A 16,117-nucleotide genomic window follows, 5' to 3' on the forward strand; every position below is an offset into this window, starting at 1 on the left:
AGAGGATTGCAAGTGTGAAAGAGAAAGAATTAGAAGAAAAATGAGAATTGGCAGAGGAAAGTGGCTTTGAGAACTAAATAAGGAAAAGTACATTCTAGAGTTTGGTATTTGGGCTTAAACTGAAGAGAAATGAGACTGATATTTTTATTTGTTTAAACATGTTTTGATTATATTAATTATGCTAAAATCATAAATATTGAAACAAAATAAGATTTTTATTTTAAGTAATCATAGATGTTGAAGGATTGTACCTTTAGAGCTCAGCATTTTTGCCCCCCAAATTTTATGTTAGATACAATAAGAGTTTTGTTTGTCATATGTGTGTTGTCTAATCTGGTCCAGATTTTAGCATAAGAAATTATTAGAAGTGGTACATCCTTGTAAAACAGGGAACTCGTTTATCTTCAAATTAGCTTTATTTTGGAAATAACTCATTAAGTGAGCTTAAATAAAAAACTCTTGATATTTATAGTTATTAGTATAGGAAAATCTCCACTTAAAATATGTTTGAATTACATTTTACAAACTAAAATTGCATGAGTGATTTAAACATTATTTTTATTTTATGTCTCATCATTCTCCATGTTTGTTCTTTTTTAACAGCCAGAAATCACTGTGGAAAATCTTCCCATTTATTTAAGACTTCAGAAACCATTACTTATTTTATTCAGTGATGGCAGCATAAATCCTCAGTATAAAAAAGCAATATTGACGCTGGTAAATGAGAAACACTTGGATTCACTTACCCCTTGCTGGTTAAATCTGTAAGTATATTTTTATTTTTTAATATGTAAAAGGGAAGAAACTATAATGATTACATTTTCATTAGGAAATGAAATTCTCTAACTGTATCTTTGGAGTTAATATTATGGGACCAGTGTATAAGTTATGATAGTTTAGTAACTCACCTTCCTCATATGGTCTAAGATGACCTTGTTTTAGATTGAATTCTGTTCTACAATAAATTTTTTATTTTGCTGAATGGTATTTTTTTTCAGGGGTATATAGGTATAATTGACAAAATTGTTAGATATTTAAAGTGTACATTGTGATTTGATACATGTATACATTGTGAAGGATTCTTCCATGTAATTAACATATTCATTACCTCACATTTTATGTATATATATATTTATATATATGTATGGGGAGGGAGTAAGAACATTTAAGTTCTACTCTCTTAGCAAATTTCAATTACACAGTGTTCACAACTATAGTCACCATGTTATACATTAGATCCTCAGACCTTATTCATTCATCTTACAGCTGAAAGTTTCTTTCCTTTTCCCAACCTCTTCCTATTTCCCCCAACCCTGAGTCCCAGGCAACCACTTTTCTACTCTGGTTCTGTGAGTTTGACTTTTTGATTTTTCACATAAGTGATACCATGTAGTATTTGTCTTTCACTGTCTGGCTTATTTCACTTGGCTTAATGCCCTCAGAGTCCATCCATGTTGTAGCAAAGAGCAGGATTTTCTTCTTTCTCATGACTGAATAATATTCCATTGTATATGTACCACATCTTGGGTTGTTTCCGTATCTTGGCTATTGCAAATAATGCTGCAATAAACACGGGAGTGCATATATCTCTTCACTGTCTTGTTTTCATCTCTTTTGGATAAATGCCCAGAAGTAGGATTGCTGGATCAGATGGTAGTTCTATTTCAATTTTTTGAGGAACGACCTTGCTGTTTTCCACAGTAGCTGTACCAATTTACATTCTTACCAACAGTGTACAAGGGTTCCCTTTTCTTTACATTTGTTATCTTTTGTCTTTTTGATACTAGTCATTTTAACAGGGTTGAGGTGGTACCTCGTGGTTTTGTTTTGCATTCTCTAATTTCCCTAATTAGTGATGTGGAGCATCTTTTCATGTGTCTGTCGGCCATCTGTATGTGTCTTCTTTGTAAAAATGTCTATTCAGTTCCTCTGCCAATTTTTAAATTGGATTGTTTGTGTTCTTTGCTGTTATGTGTGTTCTTTAGTTATTTTGGATATAAACCCCTTATCAGATAGATGATTTGCAAATATTTTCTCTCATTCCAAAAGTTGCCTTTTCATTTAGTTGATGGTTTCCTTTGCTATGCAGAAGCTTTTTAATTTGATGTAGTCCACTTATTTATTTTTACTTATGTTACCTTTTCCTTTTGGTCTCATACAAATTTTAAGAAGTAGTAATTTTTTTTATTTTAAAAGTAATTGATGTCCATTGAAGCAAATACAGAAAAATAAACATTGTGATATTTTGGCATTTTTCTTCAGTTCCTTTTTCTGTACTTTTATATTTTTAAAATGCACCCTAAAATGTTACAAATAATTTTCAGTGCATTCACCAACAATATTTTCTGTTATGTTTTCTAGATGTGTGGCTTGTGTTACATTTAATGTCTGTGAACGCAGTTCACATAAATACATACTATCTATTGTTCAAATTCATCAAATGAAAAGACATTTTTAATTCATTTGAAAAACTACAAGAATGAGGCAATGTACATTTTTTTTTTCCCCATGAAGAGTTCACCAACAGTACAACATACTGCTTAAGACAAAATTTTCCCAGGGCTTTGTAGGTATCTCAGAGTAAAACAGTATTTTCCATAATGTGGGATGTGCTGTTTTAGGAAACCTAGGTATCTTAAAAGTTATGGTTTCTGTGTATGACCAAAACTTTTAAAAAATGTTTTTAATTTGAAATTAACCCCTTCTCTTTGTTCCTGAGGAAAAACAACTTTATTTGGAGAAGAAGTATTTATTATAAATATCTTGTTATTTTATATTTTGTAACCATTTAATTTTTAAGGCAACATGTGATCAGATACTTGGCTCAATGTTGGAAGGAACCTATTGATTATATCAAACCCAAATTGACAGATCTTTGAACTATGACTGGTTTTCATGAATATAGTCACTGACTGCCTTTTTTTTTTTTTTTTTTGCCCTAAGAGAAACACAGTGCCCACATTAAAAGAAACTCATTAAGAATCTGATTACTAATAACATAGTTATAGACCTCTTGGTTTTTAGGATCTCTTTTTTTTTTTTTTAAAGATTTTATTTATTTATTTGAGAGAGAGAATGAGATAGAGAGACAGCATGAGAGGGGAGAGGGTCAGAGGGAGAAGCAGACTCCCTGCCGAGCAGGGAGCCCGATGCGGGACCCGATCCCGGGACTCCAGGATCATGACCTGAGCCGAAGGCACTCGCTTAACCAACTGAGCCACCCAGGCGCCCGGTTTTTAGGATCTCTTTTTATAAAATAAACTTAATGACATGATACTATATTTAAAGTTTAATGTTCCACAACCTGTTAAATTCATAATTTTTTTATAGAGAGAAATAATAACGTGTTCAATTGCTCCCTTTTGCAGAAAGAATACTCCTGTTGGAAGAGGAGTCTTGCAGGCATATTTTGATGCTCTGCCTCCCCTTCCTCTTCTTGTTGTAGTCAATCTGCATTCAGGTGGCCACGTATTTGCATTTCCTTCGGACCAGGCTATCACTGAACAAAACCTTTTATTGTGGCTGAAGAAACTGGAAGCAGGACTTGAGAGTCACATCAGTAAGTTTCCTGTTTTAATACACCCAGTTATGTGTTTTCATAGATTTTTAAACATGAATTATAGCTAATACATGCTAGAATGAGTTGAATTGTAATGTTTGTAAGTATCTTAGATATTAATATGTTATAACATTGTCCATGGAACAATCTTCTCTGTGGTATTTATTACCCTGAGAAAATAAGTACCATTACATTACATTTTATTAAATTTAATGACAGTAATTAACATTTATTGAATGCTGAGTAGGTGTCTAGCACAATGCTAAGTGATTCACCTGTGTTAACTCATTTAATTCTCCTAAGAGTCATAGGAAGTATTGTTACCTGTAGAAGAGTTAGGTAACTAGTTCAAAGTTAAATAACCAGTAAATAAGGAAGCTTGGATTCCAACCTGCATCTCTTTTACTCCAGAGCCAGAATTTTGAACTGTAACAAAATAGATCTTGGTCAATTTATGATGCTGGCTTATGATATGTCATAGTCTCTACTTTTCTAAAACATATGTGAATTTATATCTGTGGTACAGATGTATATGTTAATTTATGTACAATTGTGGTAACAGGCCTGTTGCTATAATTTAAGTAAGAAGTAATAAACTAGATCATTAGTATATTGAGGAAATAGTGTGAAATTTGATGTAATGAAAAATCTCCTGAGATACTACCCAAGGATTTTGTTATTGGATACCAGATGAACTATATTTTGACATTGTTCCATGACAGAGTCCTGAAATGGGTGTGTGTATATAAATATGTATGTGTATATATATATATACACACACACACACACACAGTTCTTGTGTACAAACTCCAATTCAGTGTTATATTGTCCCTCAGCCAGCTTGCATAGTGTGAATCTATCATTATATATATTTGTGTATATTTAGTCAGATACCTAATTTAAGTGTCAGTCATTGCAGCACACCTGTTCTTTCCAGGTGGTCTGCTTCATTTCTCTTAAGTTAGGCAGTTTTAACGATGTTTAACCTGCCTATGGATGATATTTTTATATTGAAATCTAATTCGCATACCATAAAATTCATCCTTTTAAAGTGTACAATTCAGTAGTTTTTAGTGTATTCACAAGGTCATGCAACCATTACCGCTGTTGAATTCCAGAACATTTCATCACCCCAAAAAGAAACCCCCTACCCATTAGCAGTCACTCTCTCTTCTCCTTCCCTCCACTCCCTGGCGATATACTTTATGTCTTGATAGATTTACCTATTCTAGACAATTTATATAAATGGAATCATATAACATGTGGCCTTTGGATCTGGCTTTTTCACTTAGTATCTAAATTTTCAAGGATCATTGATGTTATAACATGAATCAATAGTTCATTTCTTTTTATGGATGAATAATATATGGATGAATAATATTTCATTGTATGGATATACCACATTTGTTTATCCACCAGTTGGACATTTGGGTTGCCTCCACATTTTGGCTATTATAAATAGTGCTGCTATGAACATTCCTGTACATGGTTTTTTTTTTTTTTTCCCCCTCCTTATGCCAGTACCACACTGTCTTGAATGCTACAGCTTTATAGTTGGCTTTAAATTGGGAAATTTGATCCTCCAACTTTGTTCTTTATTTCCAAGATGATTCTGGCTATTCTGGCTGCTGTTAGATGGATTAGGTCTTAATTTAATATTTTCCTAGGAAATGTGAAAATTTAACTATATTTAAGATGTAATCTGGAAGGAGGTCTTTCTGTGTTGTTACCACTCATCTCTGACTCACTCATTCTGGTCACATGGTATAGGGGTCCTTTCAGTTGTAGGTTTTGAGCTCTTGAGACTCTATGTTCACTTCTCTATCTGCATTGCTATTTTATAGGCTTGAATGAGGTGTAATCATTTTGTAGTTACAGTGTGACAATTGAAGGAGAGAGAGAGTTTCCCAAACAAAAGTTAAAGGAGCTCATCACCAGTAAGCCAGCCTTACAAGAAATGTGAAAGGGAATTATTTAAGTGGAAAAGAAAAGGCCATAACCAGAAGGAGATTATGAAAGAAAAAATCTCACTGTTAAAAGCAAACATAAAGATAGTGGATCAGTCACTTATAACTAGTATGAAGATTAAAAGACAAAAGTAGTAAAATCAGCCATCTCTTAATTAATTGATACACAAAAAGATGTAAAATATGACACCAAAGACATAAAACTGGGGTGTGGGAGAAATAGTAAAAATGTAGTGCTTTTAGAATGTTTTCAAACTTAAGTGACCATCAACTTAAGATGGACTACTGTATACATAGTCATGATAACCACAAACCAAAAATCTATAATAGATACTCAAAAAATAAAGAGAAAGGAATCCAAACATAACACTAAAGAAAGTCATCAAATCACAAGGGAAGAGGACAAGAGAAGGAACATAGAAGAACTATAAAAACAGCCAGAAAACCATTAATAAGGGGTGCCTGGGTGGCTCAGTTGTTAAGCGTCTGCCTTCGGCTCAGGCCCTGATCGAGCCCCACATCGGGTTCCCTGCTCCGCGGGAAGCCTGCTTCTCCCTCTCCCACGCCCCTGCTTGTGTTCACTCTCTCACTGTGTCTCTATCAACTAAATAAATAATATCTTTAAAAAGAAACCATTAATAAAATGGCAATAAATACACACTTATCAATAATTATTATTTTTAAAGATTTTATGTTATTTTTTTTTTAAGATTTTTATTTATTGGTCAGAAAGGGAGCAGCAGGTAGAGGGAGAAGCAGGCTCCTCTCTCAGCCAGAAGCCTGATATGGAACTTGATCCCAGGACCCTGGGATCATGACCTGAGCCAAAGGCAGAGGCTTAGCCGATTGAGCCACCCAGGTGCCCCTAAAGATTTTATTTTTAAGTAATTTCCACACCCAACATGGGGCTTGAACTCACAACCCCAGGATCATGAGTCGCATGCTCTACTGACTGAGCCAGACAGGCACCCCTTATTAATAATTACTTTAAGTGTAAGTAGGCTAAATGTGCCAGTCAAAAGATGAAATAACAAGACCCATCTATGTTCTTCCTACAAGAGACTTGCTTCAGACTTAAAGATACATACAGACTGAAAGTGAAAGGATGAGGAAAGATATTTCATGCAAATGGAAGCAAAAAGAAAGCTGGGGTAATAATACTTATATCAGGCAATATAAACATTAAAACAAAGACTGTAACGAGACAGTGAAGGGCATAACAATAATAAAGGGATCAATCCAACAAGAAGATATAACAGTTGTAAATATCTAGGCACCCAATATAGGAGCACCTAATTAAGCAAATATTAACAGACATAAAGGGAGGGGTGCCTGGGTGGCTTAGTTGGTTAAGCATCTGCCTTTGGCTCAGGTCATGATCCTAGAGTCCTGGGATTGAGCCCCATATCAGGCTCCCTGCTCAGCGCGGGGGGGGGGGGCACTCTGCTTCTCCCTCTGCCTCTGCCCTTTCCCCTCCACTCGTGTTCTGTCTCTCACTTTCTCAAATAAATAAATAAAATCTTAAAAAAAAAAAAACAGACATGAAGGGAGAAATTGACAGTAATACAATACTGGTAGGGGACTTTAACACCCCAGCACATCAATGGATACGGAACACCCAGACTGAAAATCAATAGGGAAAACAGTGGCTTTGAATGACAGATCAGATGGACTTAACAGATATATATAGAACATTTCAACCTAAAACAGCAGAATACACATTCTTTGCAAGTACGCATGGAATATTCTCTGGGATAGATCACAGGTTAGACCACAAAACAAGTCTCAATAAATTCAAGAAGTTTGAAATCATATCATGCATTTTTTTTTTCCCACTACAATGGTATGGAACTAGAAATTAGAAGAAAAAAAAAAGCTGGAGAAAAACCCCACAAACACATAGAGGTTAAACAGCATGTCATTAAACAACCAATGGGTCAACAAAGAAATCAAAGAGGAAATAAAAAAATACCTGCAGACAAATGAAAATGGACACACATCAGTTCAAAATCTTTGGGAGGCAGCAAAAACACTTCTAAGAGGGCAGTCTATAGCAATATAGGCCTCCTTCAAGAAACAAGAAAATCTCAAACAATCTAACCTTATACCTAAAAGAGTTAGAAAAAGAACAAAGCCCAAAGTTATAGAAGGAAGGAAAAAATAAAGATTAGAATGGAAATAAATGATTAGAGACTGAAAAAAAATAGAAAAGATCAATGAAACTAAGATTTTGTTCTTTAAAAAGAAACAAATCGATAGACCTTTATCCAGACTCAATCAGGAAAGAGAACTCAAATATACTCAGAGATGAAAGAGAAGTTATAACCAACACCACAGAAGTACCAAGGATTGTAAGAGACTACCATGAAAAATTATATGCTAAAAAATTGTACAACCTAGAAGAAATGGATACATTCCTAGAAACTTACAAACTTCCAAGACTGAATCAGGAAAAAACAGAAAGTCTGAATAAACCAATTACTCATACCAGTATTGAATCAATAATCAAAAAACTTCCAACAAAAAAAGTCCTAGACCGGAAGGCTTCACAGGTAAATTCTACCAAACATTTAAAGAAGAATTAATATACCATACTCATGGATTGGAAGAATTAATACTGTTTATATGTCCATACTACAAAGCAGTCTACAGATTCAATGCAGTCCTTATTAGAATACCAAGGATATCTTCACAGAACTAAAATTTGTGTGAAACAACAAAAGACTTCCAAAGCAATCTTGAGAAAGAAGAACAAAGCTGGAGGTATCACAATCCTAGTTTTCAAACAGTATTGCAAAGCTATATTAATCAAAACAGAATGGCACTGGTACAAAAATAGACACATGGATCAATGGCACTGAAGAGCGAGCCTAGCAATAAACCCACACTTAAAAGGTTAATTATAGCAAATGAGTCCAGAATATACAATGGGAAAAGACAGTTTCTTTAATAAATGATGCTGGGAAAATTGGACAGCTACATGGAAAAGAATGAAACTGGATCACTTTCTTATACCATACACAAAAATAAATTAAAAATAGACTAAATACCTAAATATAAGAACTGAAATCATAAAAGTTAATCTTAAAGGAAAATGTAGGCAGTAAACTCTTGGACATCAGCCTTAGGAATATTTTTCTTGATGGTCCTGAGGCAAGGTAAACAAAAGCAAAAACAGTTGGGACTCTATCAACCTAAAAAGCTTTTGCACAGCAAAGGAAACCATCAACAAAATGAAAAGACAACCTACTTAATGGGAGAAGATATTTGCAAATGATATATCCAATGAGGGGCTAATATCTAAAATGTATAAAGAACACGTATACCTCAACACCAAGAAAACAAATAATCCTGTTTAAAAATGGGCAGAGGATCTTTCAAAGAAGACATACTGGTGGCCAACAGACACATGAAAAGATGTTCAGCATCACTCATCATCAGGGAAATACAAATCAAAACCACAATGAGATATCACTTCATACTAGTCAGAATGGCTAATATCAAAAAGACAAGAAATAGTAAGTGTTGGCAAGGATGTGGAGAAAAGAGAACCCTTGTGGACTGTTGGTGGGAATGTAAATTGGTACAGCTACTGTGGAAAAGAGTAAGGAGGTTCCTCAAGAAATTAAAAATAGAAATACCATGTGACTTAGTAATTCCACTTCTGAGTATTTACACAAAGAAATTGAAAACACTAATTTGAAAAGATATATGCACCCCTATGTTTACTGTAGCATTATGTACAAGAACAAAGACATGGACACAACACAAGTGTCCATTGATAGATGAATAGAAAAAGAAGGTGTGATATTTATACTAAACAATGGGATATTGCTCAGCCATAAAAGAGAACGAAATCTTGCCATTTGTCACAGCATAGGTGGATGTAGAGAGTATTATGGTAAGTGAAATAAGACAGAGGAACACAAATACTGTATGATATTACTTATATATGGAATCTAAAAAACAAAACAAATGAACAAAACAGAAACAGACACAGGAACTAGTGGTTTTCAGAGGGGAGGGGAGTGGAGGAGGGATGGACAAAATAGGGGAAGGGGATTAAGAGGTACAAACTTCAGTTATGAGTCATGGGGATGAAAAGTACATTTTAGGGAATATAGTTAATATGCCATTTTTGTATGGTGACAGTAACTAGACATATGGCGATCATTTCATAATGTATATGAATGTCAAATCATTGTGTTGTATACCTGAAGCTAATATTGTGTTAACAGTACTTCAATTAAAAAAATAAAAATAATAAAAAAGGTGGTGATGTTCAAAGGTGCAAAAATCTGAGCTCATAATCCAACCCCCTTGATTATTTAATGGTGTGGCTCTAGGCAAGTCTTTGTTTCTTCCTCTGCAACTGTAAAGTGAGATTAATAGTTCCTACTCTATGTCATATACTTATTTTATTTTAATTTTTTTAAAGCTTTTTAAAATTTATCTGAGAGACAGAATGAGCACAAGCAAGGGGAGGGGCAGAGGGAGAGGGAGAAGCAGACTCCCTGCTGAGTAGGGAGCCAGACATGGGGCTCAATCCCAGGACCCTGAGATCATGACCTGAGCCGAAGGCAGACGCTTAACCAACTAAGCCACCCAGGCGCCCCTCACATACTTATTTTAAAAATCAAGTAAAATTATGTATGTAAAGGTACTTTGTAAGGTGTGAAATCTAAAGTATTATCAGTCTTACAGAGATCTTTTCCACAAGGAGTATTTGTAGGGCTTTGATTCCTCAACTCATTACCAAGAGGAATGAACCAGAATTATTATTATTTTAGTTTCCTGAGAGATTATCTTCCAATGTAATTTTGTTAATGCCTTTGCTAACTCTTTGAGGGGTTTCCATTATTTCTTTGTACCAGTGTGCCTATTCTTAAATTATCCCTGCAGGGCGCCTGGGTGGCTCAGTTGGTTAAGCGACTGCCTTCGGCTCAGGTCATGATCCTGGAGTCCCGGAATCGAGTCCCGCATTGGGCTCCCTGCTCAGCGGGGAGTCTGCTTCTCCCTCTGACCCTCCCCCCTCTCATGTGCTCTCTCTCTCTCTCTCATTCTCGCTCTCAAATAAATAAAATCTTTAAAAAAAAAATTATCCCTGCAGCCTCTGCAGCAGAAAAGAAGCAAACTGAGCGGTACTTTTATGTATTGGGTCCTGTCTTCTCTGCCAAAAGGACCTGGTCTTACCACACTTTGAGAGACAGTTTGGACTCTGGGGTGTTGTAGCTACTCCCAGAAAAGCCTGAATCTGTGATTTGGTGCCATGTGTATCTGTTTTACCATGCTTGCTGCACATCTTAATTTATGTGAAATTGTGACCATTGGCTATTCTTATTCGAGATTTCCATTTAACCTTCAAGTTCTCAGACCGTTCTCGGTCTTGATTTTCTCATTTATAAAATTGGGATAAAAATTATACTTAATACATGGGATTGTAAAGATTAAAAGAATAATGCCTGGTACAAAGTAAAGGTTCAATAAATGTTAGCTGTTATTATCAATACTAATTTGATAATAAAGCATTTATTATTCATATATATGAGAATACAGTTTTATTTGCAATTGAAAACATCCAGGACCTTTGCATAGTTTTCTTAGCAAATAATTAGCAGAATTGAGATGCCTACTTTCAGACATTTTGCCATCATGTCAGACTACTAGGCTGCAGTGCTTACCTTAAAAAACAAATATGCTAAATATTTGTTACACTTTAAGTTGGACTTTCCTTAAAGATACTTTAATGTTGGGGTGTCTGGGTGGCATAGTCGGTTAGGCATCTGCCTTCGACTCATGTCATGATCTCAGGGTCACTGCTCAGTGTGGAGTCTGCTTCTCCCTCTCCCTCTGCCTCTCCCCACCATTCATGCACATTCTCTCTCTTGCTCTCTCAAATAAATAAATAAAATCCTTAAAAAAAGATACTTTATCTTCATGTTGCAAACTATAAACAGTTATTCTTACAATTCCTTATATTTAAGAAAATATTTTATTTCCTGGTCACTTTTGAATCTGCTAACCCAGCAATAGTAATTTTAAATATCAACTATAGGTGTAGCCTAAACTTAATACCCTCCTGATGTACCATGTACTAGGATTTCATATAATTGAGTTTACGTGAGGAAATTATATAACCAGTATAGATAAACTGGAGAGAGGGAAAGACAGCCACACACCAGTCCAACTTCAGCCCCAGCAGTGGGATAGGGGCAGACATCCAATCTGACTGCAGACCCTGCCCAGAACAGAAGCTTCTCAGGGGACAACACAGGGAAAGTGCCCCATGCTACTGTATCTCTGGCAAATACCTGGTTCTACTCAAGCCCATTGTGGCCCCAGAGTGTCCCACGAACAACACAGGGATTAATACCTGTCCACCACTGGCAAAGAGCCATTGCAGATGACTGCACTGAGGCAAAAGCAGCTCAACAACAATAGTAGGACACAAGCAACACATATAGAAGATATCCGTGAAGCGCCAGGTTCTGGTGAACAAGGGACATTGGAGTGCAGGGCACTACAAGACCTCTTTTTCATAAAGCCACTATTTTCAAGAGCAGGAGACATAGCTGAGTTTACTAACACATTGAAACAGTTCAACAAAAAGGAGTCAGAGGAATACATCGCAAATGAAGGAATAGGACAAAATCACAGTAGGAGAGCTAAACAAAATGGAAATGTCATATGCCTGACAGAGAATTTAAAGTAATGGTCATAAAGCTACTTGCTGGACTTGAGAAGAGTGGAGGACCTCACTAAGATCTTTAACAGAGCTATAAAACATAGAAAAGAACCAGAGATGAAGAACTCAATAACTGAAATTAAAAATATACTAGATGGAATAAATAGTAGACTAGAGGGAGCAGAAGAATGGATTGGCAACTTGGAGGACAGAGTAATGGGAAGCAATTAAGCTAAACAGGAGAGAGAAAAAAATAATAAAAAATGAAAACAGACTTAGGGAACTCAGACACCATCAAGTATAATAACATTTGCATTATAGGGACCCCAGAAAGAGAAGGGGGAGAAAAAGGGCAGAAAGGGCAGAAAATCTATTTGAAGAAATAATAGTTGAAAAATTCCTGAATCTGGGGAAGGAAACAGAAATCTAGATCCAGGGGGCACAAGAGCCTCCAACAAAATCAACCCAAAGAGGTCCACACTAAGACACATAGTAATGAAAATGGCAAAAAGTAGTAATAAGAGAATTTTCAAAGCAGCAAGAGGGAAACCCTGTAAGGCTATCAACAGATTTTTCAGCAGGAATTTTGCAGGCTACAAGGCAGTGGCATGATATATTCAAAGTGCTGAAAGAAAAAAATCTGCAGCCAAGAATATCTGGCAAGGCTATCATTTAGAATAGAAGGAGAGAGAGTTTCCCAGACAAAAGTTAAAAGAACTCATGACCTAAAGGGGACTCTTTGAATGGAAAGGAAAGACCATAAACAGGAGTAAGAAGAGTGGGAAGCACAAAAGCAGTAAAATTAAGTATATCTGTAAAAATCAGTCAAGGGGTGGGGAAAAGATGGCAGAGGAATACGGGACCCTATTCCAACTGGTTCCCGGAATTGAGCTGGATATCTACCAGACCACTCTGAACACCCATGAAATCAGCCCAAGATGTAAGAAGATAGCTCTGGATCTCTACAAACAGAATATCACAGGTGGTTGGTTTCAAGGTACTAAGCAGGGGACCGTGATTCCGCAGGCAGATATCAGAGGATAAACGGAAGGGGGAGGGAGCTGAGCCATGGGGATCCTATACCACCGGTGAGCGATAGCCTCCTGCTGGGGACAGGGCACAGATTCGCAGACCAGTAGCGACGGGGCAAGGACTTTAGGGCAGCCCCCCAGACAGAAACCCGGAGCAGTGGGGCTGCGTGTGCAAACTGGGGGCGGCTGGCAGTTTTAGAAGCACAAAGGGCCCCAACCTAGAGGCGAGGACTGGGAGCACTGCTGAGGGGCGCACAACCCAGGCCGCTGCAGTTTATAGCAGCACAGACAGAAATGGAGATAGTGTGGCCTGGAGAGCTCACCGAAGAACAGATGCGATCTCTTTGCTCTGAGGCAGAGGGTTGGAAATGATCTCTTCTGCTCTCTTGGAAGAGATGCGGAAAGCCGCCAGGGAAAGCCACCAGAGAACAAAAGCCCCAAAAAACCGGTTTTCACTGAGCCCATCCCCCGCCACAGGGGGCAGGGCAACTCTGCCCATACAGGGTTGCCTGAGTAACAGTGTGGCAGGCCCCTCCCCCAGAAGACAGGCTGGAAGAACAAGAGAACAGCAACCCTAAAGTCCCTAGAACACCGGTGCATCTTGCTTGGGTTGTCATCAATAATTTGGACTCTGTACGTTACCTCAACCACCCCTCAACAGAATGATTAGGAGGAACCCCCAAAATAGGAAAGACTCAGAGACTGTGACCTCTGCCACAGATTTACAAATGGATTCAGATGTAACCAAGATGTCGGAGGTGGAATTCAGGGTATCAACTGTGAAGAAAATAGCTTGAATGGAGAAACTGATTAATGGCAACATACATAGAGTCTCTAAGGGCAGAAATGAAAGCTGAATTGGCAGAACTTAAAAATGCTATCAATGAGATCATCCAATCTAATCTAGATAATCTAACAGCTAGGGTAAGCGAGACAGGAGAATGAATTAGTGATCTAGAAGACCAGTTAATAGACAAGAGGAAAAAGAGGTGGCCAGGGAAAAACAATTCAGAATCCATGAAAATAGAATCAGAGAAATAAGTGACACCATAAAACGTTCCAATGTCAGAATTATTGGGATCCCTGAGGGGGTGGAGAGAGAGAGAGGACCAGGAAATATATTTCAGCAAATCGTAGCTGAGAACTTCTCTAATCTGGGGAGTGAAACAAACATTGGTGTCCTAGAGGCAGAGAGGATCCCTCCCAAGATCAAGGAAAATAGACCAACGCCCTGGCATGTAAAACTTGCAAACCTTAGAACCAAGGAAACCATCTTAAGGGCAGTTAGGGGGAAGAGATTCCTTACGTACAGAGGGAGGAACATCAGAATAATGTCAGACCTATCCACAGACACCTGGCAAGCCAGAAAGGGCTGGCAAGACATATTCAGGGTACTAAATGAAAAGAACATGCAGCCAAGAATACTTTATCCAGCAAGGCTGTCATTTAGAATGGATGGAGATGCAGAGCTTCCAAGACCGGCAGAAACTGAAAGATATGTGACCACTAAGCCGGCCCTGCATGAAATATTAAGGGGGTTCTATAAAAGGAGAAAGACCCCAAGAGTGATTTAGAACAGAAATTTACAGAGACAATCTATAAAAACAAGGTCATCACAGGCAACATGATGACAATAAATTCATATCTTTCAACAATCACTCTCAACATGAATGGCACAAATGCTCCCATAAAATGGCACAGGGTTGCAGACTGGATAAAAAGACAGGACCCACCCATAGGCTGTCTACAAGAGACTCATTTTGAACCTAAAGATACATCCAGACTGGAAGTGAAGGGATGGACATCCATCTTCCATGCCAACGGACCTCAAAAGAAAGCTGGGGTACCAATTCTTGTATCAGAAAAATGAGATTTTAAACTAAAGACTGTAGTTAGAGACACAGAAAGACACTATATCATTCTTAAAGGGTCTATCCAACAAGAAGATCTAACAATTGTAAATATCTATGCCCCCAACATGGGAGCAGCCATCTACATAAGCCAACTGTTAACCAAAATAGTCATATTGATAACAATACATTAATTGTAGGAGACCTCAATACTCCAGTCTCAGCAACAGACAGATCATCTAAGCAGAAAATCAACAAAGAAACAAGAGCTTTGAATGACACACTGGACCAGATGGACCTCATAGATATATACAGAACATTCCACCCTAAAACAACAGAATACTCATTCTTGTCGAGCACACATGGAACTTTCTCCAGAATAGACCACATACTGGGTCACAAATCAGGTCTCAATCGATACCAAAAGATTAAGATTTTTCTCTGCATATTCTCAGACCATAATGCTTTAAAACTGGAACTCAATCACAAGAAAAAATTTGGCAGAAATTCAAACATTTGGAAGCTAAAGACCACTCTGCTCAAGAATGTTTGGGTCAACCAGGAAATCAAAGAAGAACTTAAACAATTCATGGAAACCAATGAGAACAAAAACACACCAGTCCAAAACCTATGGGATACTGCAAAGGCGGTCCTAATGGGAAAATATATATCTATCCAAGCCTCACTCAAAAAAATAGAAAAATCCCGAATTCACCAACTAATTTTACACCTTAAAGAGCTAGAGAAAAAGCAACAAACGATGCCTAAGCCACGCATTAGAAGAGAAATAATTAAGATTAGAGATCAATGAATTAGAAACCAGAAACCCAGTAGATCAGATCAACGGAACTAGAAGTTTGTTCTTTGAAAGAATTAATAAGATCGATAAACCACTGGCCAGACTTATCCAAAAGAAAAGAGAAAGGACCCCAATTAATAAAATTATGAATGAAAGGGGAGAGATCATGACTAACACCAAGGAAATAGAAACAATTATTAGAAATTATTATCCAGAACTACAATGG

The 16,117-nt window shown here is 37.0% G+C and overlaps 1 protein-coding gene across 4 annotated transcripts in view; it reads left to right on the top strand.

Annotated features, from left to right (window-relative positions):
- TXNDC16 (thioredoxin domain containing 16) overlaps positions 1 to 16,117 on the top strand; it is a 117,593-nt gene that overhangs the window by 90,927 nt on the left and 10,549 nt on the right. For 3 of the 4 annotated variants that reach the window (XM_027572283.2, XM_027572282.2, XM_027572284.2), the window contains 2 exons: positions 604 to 764; positions 3,369 to 3,559. In XM_027572283.2, coding sequence (XP_027428084.1) covers positions 604 to 764; positions 3,369 to 3,559 — 352 coding nt within the window. The remainder of the gene's footprint in view (positions 1 to 603; positions 765 to 3,368; positions 3,560 to 16,117) is intronic. The other variant, XR_003515992.1, reaches the window with a different exon arrangement.

Source organism: Zalophus californianus, chromosome 6, assembly GCF_009762305.2.
Source record: "Zalophus californianus isolate mZalCal1 chromosome 6, mZalCal1.pri.v2, whole genome shotgun sequence".
NCBI classification, from domain to species: Eukaryota; Metazoa; Chordata; class Mammalia; order Carnivora; family Otariidae; genus Zalophus; species Zalophus californianus.